This window comes from Platichthys flesus, chromosome 7 (genome assembly GCF_949316205.1).
Source record: "Platichthys flesus chromosome 7, fPlaFle2.1, whole genome shotgun sequence".
Lineage (NCBI taxonomy): Eukaryota > Metazoa > Chordata > Actinopteri > Pleuronectiformes > Pleuronectidae > Platichthys > Platichthys flesus.
The window spans coordinates 13166293-13181140 of NC_084951.1; the positions used below are offsets into that span (position 1 = coordinate 13166293).

At 41.6% G+C, this 14848-nt stretch overlaps 1 protein-coding gene across 12 annotated transcripts in view; it reads right to left on the reverse strand.

The window, feature by feature from the left end:
• Positions 1-14133, reverse strand: part of LOC133957154 (neural cell adhesion molecule L1-like protein) — a 37699-nt gene extending 23566 nt beyond the window's left edge. For 4 of the 12 annotated variants that reach the window (XM_062392610.1, XM_062392600.1, XM_062392606.1 and 1 more), the window contains exons 1-16: positions 13959-14108; positions 11728-11886; positions 11168-11276; positions 10863-11041; positions 10633-10755; positions 8237-8407; positions 7866-7904; positions 7556-7667; positions 6945-7126; positions 6666-6800; positions 5995-6135; positions 5268-5379; positions 3850-4016; positions 3171-3336; positions 2723-2847; positions 2459-2563 (exon numbers count right to left, since the gene is read on the reverse strand). In XM_062392610.1, coding sequence (XP_062248594.1) covers positions 2459-2563; positions 2723-2847; positions 3171-3336; positions 3850-4016; positions 5268-5379; positions 5995-6135; positions 6666-6800; positions 6945-7126; positions 7556-7667; positions 7866-7904; positions 8237-8407; positions 10633-10755; positions 10863-11041; positions 11168-11276; positions 11728-11809 — 1948 coding nt within the window. In that variant the 5' untranslated portion in view covers positions 11810-11886; positions 13959-14108. Of the gene's footprint in view, positions 1-2458; positions 2564-2722; positions 2848-3170; positions 3337-3849; positions 4017-5267; positions 5380-5994; positions 6136-6665; positions 6801-6944; positions 7127-7555; positions 7668-7865; positions 7905-8236; positions 8408-10632; positions 10756-10862; positions 11042-11167; positions 11277-11727; positions 11887-13958 lie in introns of all 12 variants that reach the window. The other 8 variants (XM_062392601.1, XM_062392602.1, XM_062392599.1 and 5 more) reach the window with 3 other exon arrangements.
• Positions 14134-14848: the final 715 nt, after the last annotated feature.

Consider the following 14848-nt stretch of genomic DNA (forward strand, 5'->3'; position numbering starts at 1 on the left):
AAAGAATTCGCTTCATGTATTCTTAGAAGAAAGCAAAAATAAGATTTTGGGAGGGCACCGTGACCTTGACCTTTGACCTTAGACAACCAAAATCTAATTTGCTCATCCTTGCATCTAACTGAACATTTATGCCAAAATTGAAGAACCTCCCCTCAATGTGTTCTTGAGATATTGTGTTTGAATACTGGCAATATAACGCCTCCTGCCACACACATTATTTATATGGACTTCCGACATTGTATTATCATATAAATAATCATAATAATAATACAAGTCAATAATAATAACAGGCCCCTTTAATTAAAAGGGCTGGCCTCAAACTGCTCGTCTCTTGCTCGGAGTTGTTTGAAAAAAACTAACAAGAATTAAAACATTTCTCTCTCTCCAAGGATCTTCAGGTGAGTCTGTTCTAATTTCTGCTCAGTGCTCTCACATATCAAATCTTAGGGGCAGTTCAAACATCCGACAGGACACATCTATCACTCCATTCAATTCTGATCAAAACTAAGTTCCAAAAATAAACGAGTCCCTGTTTTGAGGCGTAAATAGGAAACCAGCTTCCTCGCTAGGATCCTCAGCACTTTACAAGCTGCAGCCATGTCTTTTTCAACAACACTCAGTTTGCACTCAGCAGTGATCACAGCAGCAGAAGCTGTTAACAACCCCTTTCACAACAGAGGAGACGTGGTAACTAGTGATGTGCAGGAGCTAAATGAGGAGAATCAAAGAGAGACTCTAATCCAGTATTTAACAACGGTCTGTAGATTCTAAGTGCTGCATAATGTTGAGATGTGGTCTGGCTTCCATAACTAGCAGGAACTGGCTAAGTCCCATCTTCCCTTGGAAACAGGTATGTAACCCTATTCAGTTACACAGTGGTGATGTATGATAGAGTTCAATATGCATTTGAAACATTTACTGTTGTAACTACACAAAATGTTGCAAATAGCATTTGCTTTCTGTGCCTTCACATGCACTTTTGGGAGACCCCTCGTTATAAGCGTGTGTCTCCTGATTCATCTCTCCCCTTTACTCCCTCAGAGAGGTAAGCAACATTTTGGTCATTCAAATTTCCGTACGTTAGCTTCTCCTCATTATGTTTTTAAGTTGTGTCTCTCGCAACCACCGGTTACTTGTTTAAAGGCGTATTTAGATATATATATAATATATGTGCATTTGTCTGAGAAGTCAAGATACCTGCATTTTGTATTTACTTTAAATGTAATACAATTTGTTTTGCTTTTAAAAACAGTATGTATCTTTTCGTAATATTACAAAAATGTTTGGTTTTCACCGTCTTCAAGGGCCCCCCGTGAATCATGTTGAGGTGACGGAGGAAATTCATGACATGTTTTGTTCTTCACGTTCTTGCAATGCTTCAAGGCGTGTTTGGGCTTATTATCTACTCCAGTAAGACATAAATCAGAGGGTTCAGCATGTCTGAGGAATGGACTGGTACTTCTCCTCAGTCAGGGTGTAGTCAGTAAGCTAAAGGTGTCTAATTCCACAGCAGAATACTCCTACTACCAGGTTTCACATTGAATTGATTCATGCTCTCTCCTGTTTGTCTCCTTGGAGACATGCTTCTGTCTCATACCTTCAATCTCCAGCGTGGATTTATAAGCAAACTGGACCCTTTTCCTCTGTGAATTGCTGGTATTTCTTAGGCCACTATAAAGTTGTTGGTCTTGTTTCCTCTCCTGAGAAGTGGTTTAGAAACTGCCATTACTCCTCTTCAAGAAAATCCTTTTTTTGATTGGAGTCTTGAGTTCAAAATCGTGTTTCTGTGATGAAGTTGCTTTTCTCGGGTAGCAGGGCTTGACGTATTGATCTTCCGATGGTGCAGTCACTTGTGGTCCGATCAATTGTAGTTTGGGTAAAAGTGATTCAGTTTCTTCAAAGCGTTTTAGAGTGTGATGCACCGACCTTTAGTCTAACCATGACTGACACTGAGAAAGTTCTCTTTTTGATAAGGCACAGGCTTATTCATATCAGGTGAACATTGGATGGGATACAAATTGATTTGATCAGTGTTTCTTCTTAATTTTTCATAATATAACACCTTGTAATAATTTCAATGTTCAAATGAAAACAAATTAGTAATTTTAAATGTCTCTGATTTTTGGAATCTTAGATTGAACTGTGAATTGTGTTCTGACAGTAAATCTATTTGAACCTCTTCTATCCTCTCAGCAGGTTGTGTTGGATGGCTGCTATTGGCCAAGGCTGATACGATATAATCTGTTTCAAATGACAACATCATAAATCCTAAATACTCTTTTGATGTGTTCTTCTGCAGTTACATTGTATTGCATGCCTATTATTTTGTAATCAAATTAAAATCACACATAATTACATCATTATCCGGCCATAAACTGTGTGGTGTAACAACTGAGGGTCACATTTTTCTTTTGCACCTCCACAACCCAATAAAAGAGGATAACACTTTGTCCTCTACCTGTTACAGAGCTGTTGTGATCACTTCCAGGTTTCCAAGACAATGTGACGTTCCGTGGGCCCTTATGTTCAGAAAGCTCGATATTCTTTGGAGCATCAGGAACGTCTGCAACACAAAACACACACAGAAACCTCAGATCAGGAACTTTCTGTACAATTCAACACCTAAAACAACAGTTGGTAAAAATAGATTAATAAATCATTTGCAGAAATGTGTTATTCATATATAATGAATGAACTTTATATTACCAACAAAGTATCTTACCCAGTACAGTGAGATGTGCAGCGGCATTGTCCTCATCTAGATTGGTTCTAGCGATGCATGTGTATATTCCTTGATCACTCAGGTTCACATTGATGATCTGCAGCATGCCATCGTCCATAAAGTATCTGATCATGTGATGAGAAGAGATTTTATTAACTGCTGAATTTGGATTCAGAAAGTATCAAGTAAAGAGTGTCATTTAAACAAAATGCACATTGTATTAAAAAGGTATGTGTTCTTTTTCAATAAATGAGTGCAATTGTTAAAAAAACTAACTTAACTAACCAGACCAAAATATATGTTAAGTCTATAAAGAATAAGGAAATCATCTTTTGGGCTGTTTAATAGTTATTTTTCCTTGCTTAGCATTAGCGTGCAGTAAAAGAGACTGAACTAAACCATTTAAACAGACACATCAGAAAACTGACTGAACACTGATCCACTCTACCTGGACTTCTCCTCAAAGGAAGTCAGGATCTCCTCCCCATCCTTTATCCACACCACGTGGAAGGTGCTCCGCAGGGTTTTATCATATTCTACCTGGCACGTCAACTGGGCTGTGCTCCCACTGATGATCTCCGCGTCCTGAGGCGGAGCTACTATTTTCGTAGGGTCTAAAGATAAAACATCCCCGGGAACAAACAGAAACGATTATCCTGTTAGGCTGGAGCCAGAGAAATCACGATAAGATATATTGGAAGTTTTCTTTCTCACTGTGACTATGCTGACTTTGATGGGTTACCAAAATGTCTCACATGGTCATTTGCATGTATGAAATGCAACAATCACTCACAAGATAATTCATGCTGGTTCTTATTGTAACCTAAATTCAAGATTAATTTAAGTCAAAATGCAAAGACAATCAGTGGCTTTTCATCGTAAACATGCACGTTTCATGCAACACCACATAACTGTTTTTTTGTTGTCGTTTTGTGTACAAGGCAAAGCTTTCTCTTTAACCAGGGTCCTGCAGAAACCTGTCACAGTTAAGGCCAAGTGTGTTTATAACACAACCACCCTTTCACTTTAAAGGGTCAGTTCACCTGAACGAAGAAAAAAAGGGAGACTGGTCGTGTGCAGTGACTTTGTTCAAAGGAAGCGAAATTATTCAGTATCATTTTACTGACCTTTGACATCCAGCAGAGCAGTGACGGCCGACTCCCCCTCCGTATTAGAGGCGGCACACACATATTCCCCGCTGTCGTCTTTTTCTGCTCTGATGATTTGCAACGCTCCGTTCTGCAGAAACAAAAATCGCCCTCCCTTGATAGCTTCTGGATCATAGTCTTTGGCCCTGAAAGACAAAGTTTACACAGCTTTAGAGTCTGTGTGTATAAGAGCTGATGAGCTAATCAATCATTGTCAATGTAGAGGCACTTTGAATTTTAAGTTAAAAAAATAATCAATCTAAGTCAGATTTGATTCAAATCATGTATGCCTATTTTATGTTGATTATAATTTTGGCTGTTTCTCCTCCATACAGTAAATCATCCTCAGCTTATCATACTGTTTGTCTATCTAACAATTCAAGAAATCTGACTGTATGTTGTTTGCATATTAAAGAACTGTTCATCCCCTTCACACACGTTATCTGTATTTTTGAGGGCCCGGGGAAGCTATTGTAATTTGGGCGAGGGATACGTTCAATATTAATATAATTTAAAATATACCAACAACTTCCTCCTCAAAATCCGCCCTAGGATTCCGAAGAGAGCGAATTTCAAGCTCAAAATTGGGCGGGTCACCTGTCTCCATTTTGCCAGTGCCTTACTCCTCCTACTTCCCAGCTAATCCAAAAATGGGAGAGAGCTTGGGTGGAGTTGCGGTGGGCCGGATAAAGACTGGTTGTTGAACCACGCCCACATGGCTCGACCATACCTGGCTAGTTCAGGCTAAGGGGTTAGGTTGGATGTTAGCATTTGTTTATATCAGGCTAGAACAGTGGTCTTGTAATTTATCTTGTTTAATTTTTTCCTTTGAGGTTTAGTTAGTTGCTCACTTACTTCTGACAATAACTGGAAATCATGAATGGGTTAAATCATAATCTCAATGAAAGGAAAACAGATCTAGGCTTGTTGATTACATTAAAGTGGAGCATGATTTAATAGGAACAGAGGAGCCATCTTAATGATATTCTGAGGGTGTCTTTTTGTAAGGTTAAACAGGTTTTGTCCCGATCTGTCTGAGATCCTATTTCCCATTTGTGGAGCTGCAGCAGAGACAACGGGCTCGTTGAAACATTTAATTAGACCTTTTCCATGGAGCGGAGGAGGATTCTCTCATTACACAGACACAAGTGTCATCATCAGACTAGTTCATGCAAACACCTGAAGCAGCGTGGAACTGATAGCATGACTCTCTGCTATTAAACCAAGCGGCGTTTCGTTCTCTGGGCTGCAGCACAGACGGCGCAGAGGGATCGCACAATGCATACTGATGCTGGGATGTTACTACACGGATGAAATCATAGTTACATCACAGTAGATGAAGACGTCAAGCTTGACAGATGTCACCAAGACTAAATCCTCATATTCTTACGACTCACCAAGTGATGGTCGCTGGTGGAGAGCTGAACACGGTGCAGTCCATGATGATGTGATCACCAAGTATTACTTCATACTCCTGGTAGTCCCTCGTCAATATCAGAGGAGTCACATCTGAAGGACAGTGGAGAGCAGAGAGATAACTGCTGCTCAAATGTCAAGTTTTCACAGAGGGACAGATTCGCTGAAACACGGATAATATTCACCTACACATGAAAAACTCTACGTATATACTTCAATTCATAATGGTGCAATAAGTTAAAGTCTAGGAGTGTTAACCAGGAAAAAAATATAAAAGTATGTAAATTGTTTTACTCAATACATTGAATAACAGTAAAAAAATTGTCAAGCGGATAAAAGCAAAACATAAAAATAGCCTTTTACCTTATGATTTCTATAATGCATATAATTTTGTATACTAAAACATATTGGCTGGGCGAACCTACTTACATTTTTAAAATGCACATGTATATAATTAGCAATAACTATGTCAGGTACAGGGTCACACAAGCTCAGAGCAGCGTACATGAACTGCTTCTGGCTGAGTATGGTGTTGGATTCATACAAACAGATAAAACCTGTCGGGTTCAAGTGGCATTTGGATGATTTCTATTCTATTTAAAGTAGCAGTAGATGACTGTGGTCAGCCTATGAGAAGAACTTCACAAGCACAAACTAGCTGCAGGTGTAGCCGATAGCGTAGCTGTAGTCTGCTGTTGTAACACTCACTCGTGACCATGATGTTAACGTTGGCCAGAATACTGCCATGAGTGTTGGAGGCCTCACACTGGTACACAGCACTGTCCTCTTGTCTGGCGTTATGCAGCAACACAGTGTCGTCGAGCACTCGCCTGTTGCTCCCAGGGTCATCTGACAGAAACACACATTAATAAGGACAGAACATTAAGATCCTTCCACAGCAGTTAAATCACAGATCACATGTTGGAAGGCTGATGCTGATGGCAGCATTTGTTAGGATTAAACTAATTGATTAATAAGAAACTTGCCAAAATCTGTTTTCAGCTTCTAAACTGTGAAGATTTGCAGCTGTTTCATAAAAATCATAAATCAAATATATTTGGGTTTCAAAATGATGATTGGAGAAAAATGACATTTGAAAACATTCCTCAAATCTCATTGAAATGATGAATTTCTAAATAGAAAACATAATCACCAGATTAACTGATAATAAATATTGCTTCACTAATAGTATCGGTGTATACTTTAACTTAGGGGATTGTGTTTTATATTTTGAAAGAGTAAAAAATCATTCATTTTCAAGCCGGTCTCTGAAGGACACGTAACAGAACAGCTGCTTGCTGGTTGTAGGCCTGAAGTTTTGCACCGTCCTCCTGCCCAGCAGCACAAAAATGACAACAACAAGAATCGTTCCCAGTCACCTTCGAACAATTCTCCGTTCCTCCTCCACCTTATGTCTGGCAGTGGTTTTCCGCTGACCGAGCACTTGATGTGAACATCAGCCCCGATCACAGTCAGCTGGCTCTGAGGAGGCTCTGTCAGCCACTTTGGCGGCTCTGGGAGACATTAAGGAGATGTGTGTTGGTCTGAGTCAAAACAGCTGGCATGCCTGTGTCAACAGCTTTGCCTTTGAAGCCAAAACAAATGGACTGAAACATGCAAACCGTATACACAGTGATCAGGCCCTGATGTTGACCTACCTTCCACTATGACGTCAAAGTAGTGGACAATTTTTCCACCAGAGTTTTCCGCGGTACACATGTATTTCCCCTGGTCCCTCTCCTCTACTGCAGAGATGGTCAACAGCTTTCCAGAGTTTTTGAATTTTGTCCTTGCTGGTAGGTCTTCCCCCATTTTTATCCATTTCACGGTCGGAGTGGGACTACAACATGAAACAAAGACATATCATGACACGTAGAATGGCACTCGGTTGAGCGCAGACCTCTGCCCAGGCCCAACAGTCCCCGTATGCAACCATTTAAAAATGTACTCGATTCAAATTTATATTTGAAACTGCATCAAATTACACACATTCATAAATATCAGTCCTCCTAAACATAATTTTTCTTCAAGATCCATGACTTATTTTCTGAGAAATCAACAAACTGTTGGACAAATCCCTGGACCAGTGTCCTGATTGAAGATTTAATTGGGACCAGAGCTTTTTTAGCTCATGCCCCATCCCTCCACAACATTTCAAGGGAATTGGTTGAGTAGTTTTCGCGTAATCCTGCTCATCAACAAACTAAATACCACTGTAATTAATAATGTTAAACTAAATAATAATGTGGTTACTGTAGCATATACATACAATCCCTCTGGTATGCACTCGAGCTTCAGATCTCTCCCCTTCAACAGCACCTTCTCTGTCTGAACACCAGAGGGCAGCAGCAGGCCAGCTTTTCTCACTGGGGGGGCTTCAACTGCAGCGACCACAGAGAGACTTCATCACTCAGATGACTCATTTGAATCAGTCCATCAAATTACACACAAGCTCACAGTCAATATCGCATTTGCAGTTTTGTTCAGCAGTCAAACGAAAAGTGTTTCCTGTTCACATAGCAGAATTTTTTTTTAGATTTGAATTGTGAAGGCTTTGATGTGGGAATAATATGACTCACTGGCATTGCTGGCGTTAGCAGATTTGTTGTCAGGTTTCACTGGAAAAGAAAACAGAGAAAGCCTTGAGAATAATACAGGCAGTGAAGGTTGTGGCTTTGTCCTCGTCAACATGTGTTTCTCAATCACACCAAGAGTTTCCAGGAACATAAACATGACAAGGCAAGCCCTGCCTCTTGGTATGCAGCAGAGGAATATCTTAAATATACCAATAACATGCAAGCATTTTGTTTTTACCCTCTTGGTGGAAGCTGAAATGGGTGTAACTGATTCTTATCATTATGCCTCGCAGGGATCTGTTATTGGTGCCAATGCTAAATAACTTTGACTCAAAGTTTGACTTAAAGCCAACAGGACTACTTTTCAAACTTACAGCTCTTGACCACGACAGCCATCGGGGACTTCTGGATAATGGCGCGAAATATGGAGAAGGCGACAAAGCAGCAGTAATCCTTCCGACTGTCTTTCTGAAAGGCGTTAGAGAAGTACAGGTTGCCGTCGACGTCCATGGACACCCTGTCATCCTGCTCAATGTGCTGGAGATCTGGAAAAAGAACATTTGTGAATCAGTGATCTGCAATCAGTGTCGAAAATGTACGTGTCCAATGTCGACCCATGTTCTCTTATCTATACCTACTACTCTACATCTTATCGGCTTTACATTGGGCATGTGTATTGTTAGAGGCCCAATTCAGTGTAGTGTCAAATTTGGTCAATTTGGACAAGCGATATGTTCAATTTTAATCAAATGTAATAAACAGGTGACCAGTGCTCTCTGGCGGCAGCTGCTGGGACCCATCAACATAAGGACCGTTGTTGATCACAAGAACAGCAGGTTCACAACAACCGCAACCACAACTGATTCTCCAGTTCGGGGTTCAGTGGAATGACTCCGGCAGCTGGTCTTCATTTGCCGCGGCTCAATTACTGCACTGTCACTTTTACAGTTCCAGAGAGAAAGCTGCAACCAGCGTCACCGCAGGTCAAGCGAACTGAACGAGCACTGCACCAGTTTGTCCAAGCAGGACGACATGCATTCTCTTATAGATTCACTTGGTGCACCAGAGGGGGGAGGGGGGGAATCAAAAGGCGAAAATTACTTCACCAACCTCATCACATCAAACTGAAACACAGCACGGCCTCATACTGTTTCCACTGGACAGTAATGGAAATGCCCTGAAGAGTTTCCTTGTGTAGTATAGAGCCAGTGAATTCTTTCAGTGCAGTTCCCTACAGTGCACTTCACTGGGAGAGCAGATTGGTTAAGATCAAGCTATTATTGGAAGTTATGGGTCAGCGACGCTCTGTTTCACTCCTTCGTCTTCCCATTCACAATATTTAACAGCTTTATTTAAAACACAGCCTCCAGACATTAGTTGGACAAAGACAACTCGTGAACTAAATTGTCCACCTCATGGGTGTAAGCATACGCCAGCCAGTCAGGTTGCAGTTTACATACATGTCCAGGTCATATGGAGAAATGGAGATTTTAAACCAAATTATTAGCATTTTGTCCTAATGTGCAAATGACCTGATGAGATGAGTTATGGACAAAAAAACATGTTGTGAGGTCAAAGTATCCTTGAGCTTTATCCAACAAAAATTAATCATATAACTGAAAACTGATTCAGTAATCAGTCCATCTTTGAGTCCAAGTGAATACTTGTTCCAAAGTTACAGATATGAGTCCTCCAGGTGTTACTAAGATATCGAGCTAGTGAGGTAAAATGTCCAAATGAAAAACTGTGCTGGTGAGGTTTGCAGTGATTGTGACCTTTGACCTTTGGTCATCAAAATCTCATTAGTTAATTTTGGCCACATTTGAAAAGGGAATCTCAAAATGTCAAGTTCACGAAAGTTGGATGTGCAGAAAAACAGACAATCAGAAACAATCTCTTTTTATGTCAAATGTAGCTTAAGGGCAACATGGGCCATAATTAAAAAATATTTCCATTCACTGTTTTCCCCCTGACTTGTCTGCACTTCAGAGAAGCTACTATATATGTATTCAACTATTTTTTAAATGTTTGATCTATCCGTTGTTGTGACAGAATATAAATGTTACATAAATATAAACTAAGACTAAATCAAACAGAGACCAGTACTCATAAACCAAGACAAAAAAACAAACAGTGTTTTCATTGTTTGTGTCTCAAGCCCGTGTGTAACCTCTCATGTCTTTCTGTCTGATATCGGCCAGTTTAATTGAAGACGAGTAAGAACCTCTTGAAGGTTCGGACAGAAAACTCAGCCTCTCTCCACTGAGCACTTCAGACAGAAGTGAGGTGACCTTCATCACAGTGAATCACTTTGTTTGGCAGTGGTGGGGATAAGGGTGCTGTGAGTTCAAAATTCTAAGAAAACACAAAGCACCATTTCAAAGGTCAACAGCAACTTTTGTTTGCCTGCTCTGAAACTCAGGAAGGAGTGACACAAACAGACGTCCACAGTATTTACACCAACCCCAGAGCCGGCCTCGACACCAGAAGCACTGATAAGGACATGATGCCTGACGAGCGTCGCACACATGATCTTTAAATAACGTTAGGATGGCCTTTCAGCCTCTTAAACACTCTCCCAGCACGTTTAGTAATTTTCTGAAACAGTCAGCCACACACACTGGGCTGTGATTAGCAGGTGGGCAGAGGAGTGAAAGCAGCCGGGATTTCAACGTTTATCCAACGTTTAAGTTTATATTATCTTCATTCATGTCATCAACCGACACAAAGGCATATCCACCGTGTAAGTTACAGTTGCTTCTTTACTCACCAATAGTCATCCAGTAGATCTGCCGCTGACCCATACCCTGCGGAGGGTTGCACTTCAGGAGGATTGGCTCTCCCTCCATAACAACAACCGGATCAATTTCCTCCTTTGGAAACTTAGGGATATCTAATAACATAAAAAAAAACTTTTAAACACAGTTGTGTGATGCCTTTGAAAAGCATTAGTCAGCAACTTTAAATGACAGCTGAGTTAACAGTGCGAAGATTACTTACTGGGAACCATCAGTTCAATCTCCTCCGTTATGGCAGTTCCCAGTTTGTTGAAGGCATAGCATCTGTATTTACCCTGGAACTGGGTGAGCTGTTTGAAGTGAAGCACAAAAGTTCCACCTGTGTTGTTGGTGGGGATGTATGGAGGAGTAAAGTCCTCGCCATCTTTTGTCCATCTGTATCTATGAGAGCAAAACACACAGTGGGTTTCCTTCAATCAATCTCCAATCAGTGATCAAGGATTAGTGATCTGATGAGAGCTCTGATCTTGTCGGATGATTTAATTTTGTAATGTTGAGGTCACTTACTGTGGTGGGGGGTTGGCCTTGGCTTCACACCTGATGGTGATAAAGTTGTCGAAGGGAAGGCCAATGACGGGACCAGAGGTTTGAGTTATTATGGTCGGTGGCTGCTCCACTAGAACATGAAGAGACATACACAGATGTTAAATGTTGTCACGATGTTGAGAAGTCTTGGAAAAACAAGTTGGGTGCCAAGAAAGCAGCGTAATCGGGACAAATAAGGCGCCTTGGACAGTCAGGGAGGTACAGTGGCACACCGGGACTTGAATGCAAAACAAAGAAACCTCTGCTGCTTCAAGAGCTATGACTTAAACAATTTACTTTAAGTTGAGATTTGTTTGTCCTTTTTCTAACAGCTCCAAACATTTATGCTCAGGCAGGATGGAAATCTACAAACACTTACAGCTAAAGATATAAACAGGCCTTTCTGACAAATTTTTTTCTGCTCCGCACAGAGTGAGAGGAAAATCAAGATTACTATATAATGATACATTTTAAGTTCAATGTCCATCAAACTTTTAATCTCCTTTATACTGGATATCAAGTGAGCTAGTACAACTTCCTACCTTCCAGAGGGATACTGAGGCCTGCTGCTCTGGAGGTCAAGGCCAGAAACAGAACCAGCTGAAGGCCCCCCGCCCGCCTCATCCCCTCCACTGGTTACTGGAGACAGTTGCGATCAGGAAAACGTTGTCGTCACTTGGAACTCGTAAGGCACAGAGGACCTGGAGGAGTCAGAATAAGATCAAACTGTGTAAGTCCCGGGTTCAATAGCTCGGTTATAGGGAGCTTACAAGCAAGCGTACTTATCACAGGTATAAACCGCTGAATAGACATCGCAGGGGGGGATATCTGCTTGGTTCTGACTGGGCTGTAAATTCTCACATAAATGGCAGTAATGTTAAAAATGTTCTATTGTGTGTGGCTTATTGTGAAGTGAACTTAAAGACTACCAGAAGTAAAATAAATATTTGTGATCTGACAGCATTACAATCCATCCATTTTCTCTGATAATCCAAATGAAAATCATTTTTAAAGATTGTGTGCCTCAGGGGAAGAAAATGCTCTTCGTGATGTTTTGCACGAACATGTCGATTAGCGAAAGGGCATTTAAGGGAATGGGAACTCTTAAGGCAGAGCTATCAGCAAACGAATATATTCCTTCAAATGAAATACTTAAAAAGCTTGAAAAGAAATAATTAAATTTCAGCCATTAACACATTACACATCTAAGATTCTCATGAATAAAAAAGAGGAAATTAAAAGCTCTGTAATGAGGCTCCTCCAAAGAACTTGTGCTTATCTTATGCAAAATGTCCCATTGAGGACACGAGTCATTTCATGTCAGTTGCCCCTCATTGTTGTGATGTGGTAGCTCAGCGCAGCGCAGCACTTGTCTGGAGATTACCCTTTGAACTGTGAAGCCTGGGCGGTGGCATCGCATGGCATGCTTACAGTAAACCCGGGCTGGCACAAAAGCTAAGCTGCTGTCTGCTGCGATGGCTAGATCCAAGATGGCAGACTATAAATTGGCCTAAGCCTGTCAGTATTTCACGGCTTAGTTCTCCGCAGCGTGGAGAGGGTGGCGGCAGCACCGGCGATGCCAAATGGGTTCACCCTCCAGGTAATCCTGCAATCGAGGAGAATGAAGGCAGGGTGCTCCAGCAGTCATACAGTACGCTGCTTAACAATGACTGAGTGCCGCTCAGGGTTGTGCTGAGGACATGAGGCGGTGTGTCTTTCCTGGTCTTAGTGAAAAAAAGGTTAATGTGGTAATCGTTGTCGACAACAATCAGGATTAAGCTGCTTGACTTAGAATCAATTGAACAAATTGAGAGATCGCAGCAAAGTAACATTTGAAGTAAGAAGTTTGAGTGAATTGGATTGAAGGATTCACAAAGCTGGTTAGATGTCTGTTCTGGTGGAGTAAACATTTATTTCATGTTGTAATAAAGGAGTAAGCCTCTTTCATTCTAAGTCTTAGTCTCACACAGGGAGGCACACACACGCCCACAAACACGTGCACATTGGATAAAGGCCGACAGCACCATTACACAGGTAAAAAAAGTGACGTGAGAGGCTTGTGGTTTAAGTCGGAGACAGAAACCACACATGAGTCCTGATTGGGTGGGAGGCCTTCACTCGTCCAGTGACATGAGAAGTGAACTCTTTTATCCACGGTTGTTTTCATCCTGACAACACAGCGACAACCAAATGGACAACTTTCATTCATGAGCAGAACATCCCCCGCCTTGGTGCACACTCAAAGACCCATGTGGGTTTGGCAAATTACTAAGCTGCGTAGACGCACGTGGAGAGTTGCAGAACCTGCCACTTTGAGCAGAACTCAAACAAAGCTGCCACGGGCTGTTTAAAAGGCGAAATACTCAGAGCGTAAAACAGGGTGGAGTCCCTGTGTAAACACAAAGCAAAGCATTTGTTTTGGAAGCCGAGGGATCTATTACCTGAACACATGGCAGATCATAGCCCCAGATCTGCGGGGATTATGCTTTTTAAACCAATGGTTCAGCCGGAGCACGACTTCACAACTAATCCCTGCCAACTCACATTGTACACAATGACTTAAAACGTCTTTAAACTTAAACTTAGGGCAAACAGCCTCACACCCACCAGCACATACAAAGACTATAGGTGTGGCTGCAAAGTAAAGGTTGTTGTAGATGTAGTAATGCAGAAGTAATCTGTGCACTCTACTCAAACAAACCTGCAGCACAGAGAGAAATCATTCCCCTAGGATTAACAACATCAGACTTTTCATCAAGTGAATAATACTCACTCATTTGTTGGGTCATTCTACATCTAAGGTCCACCTCCTGCAGAGGCCGGTGGAGGCAGCAGCTCTACAGACCCATAGAGAAAGTGCAGGACAGAAACCTTCAAGGAGTCATTGCAACAACTCTCTCTGAGCCAACATCTCTGACATGTCCTCCCTCCTCCAGCCACCTCTCGTTGCTCCTCTCCTGGTGCACGGATACGCCCCCCCCCGCCCCTCCACTCAGGCGGCTAAAGAAGCGGCAGGAGACTCACTGAAGTGACATATGTCACCAAAGCCTCTCACTTGGCAAAGAGGCTCTCTAAGTCTGTGACAATGAGTGGGACAAAGCCTGCACTGCAGGGCGACTCAGTGAGTATTAAAGAATGGGCAGAGAGGAAGTACAGGCTTGCCTCTCCCCCTCTCTCTCTTTTTCTCTGTCCCCTTTTGCCTTGATTCCTCCATCCTGCCCTCTACAAACTACACACGCCCATTTACACCCTGCTCCGTCTCAGTGATCTTAATGCAATGTGTCTTAGCTCCATTGAAAAGGGAAGGAGTCATCTTATCTCACGAGACTAGAGCTTTTGTGAAAGTGTACTTTCATTTACATGCATACAGTGCTTCAGGGTATTGATACAGATGGAGGCTTGGGAAAACGTGCCTGAAATAGACATGATGTTGTTGATGGAAGGCCAGGTTCTTTAGATACATGATTTGATTTTCATTTCAATTTTTTCAAATCCATTCAACATGAAGCTCTTCCACAAACTTAAATGCCTGTTTTATGGAAGGCTCTAATAGTAGCTATTTGTAATTATCTCATTAGGACCCATTATACTCTGTGGAGCACATTTGTGTCCTGATCTGCACTGTATTGGCAATAATGGGAACTATACATAATTTGCTTATGG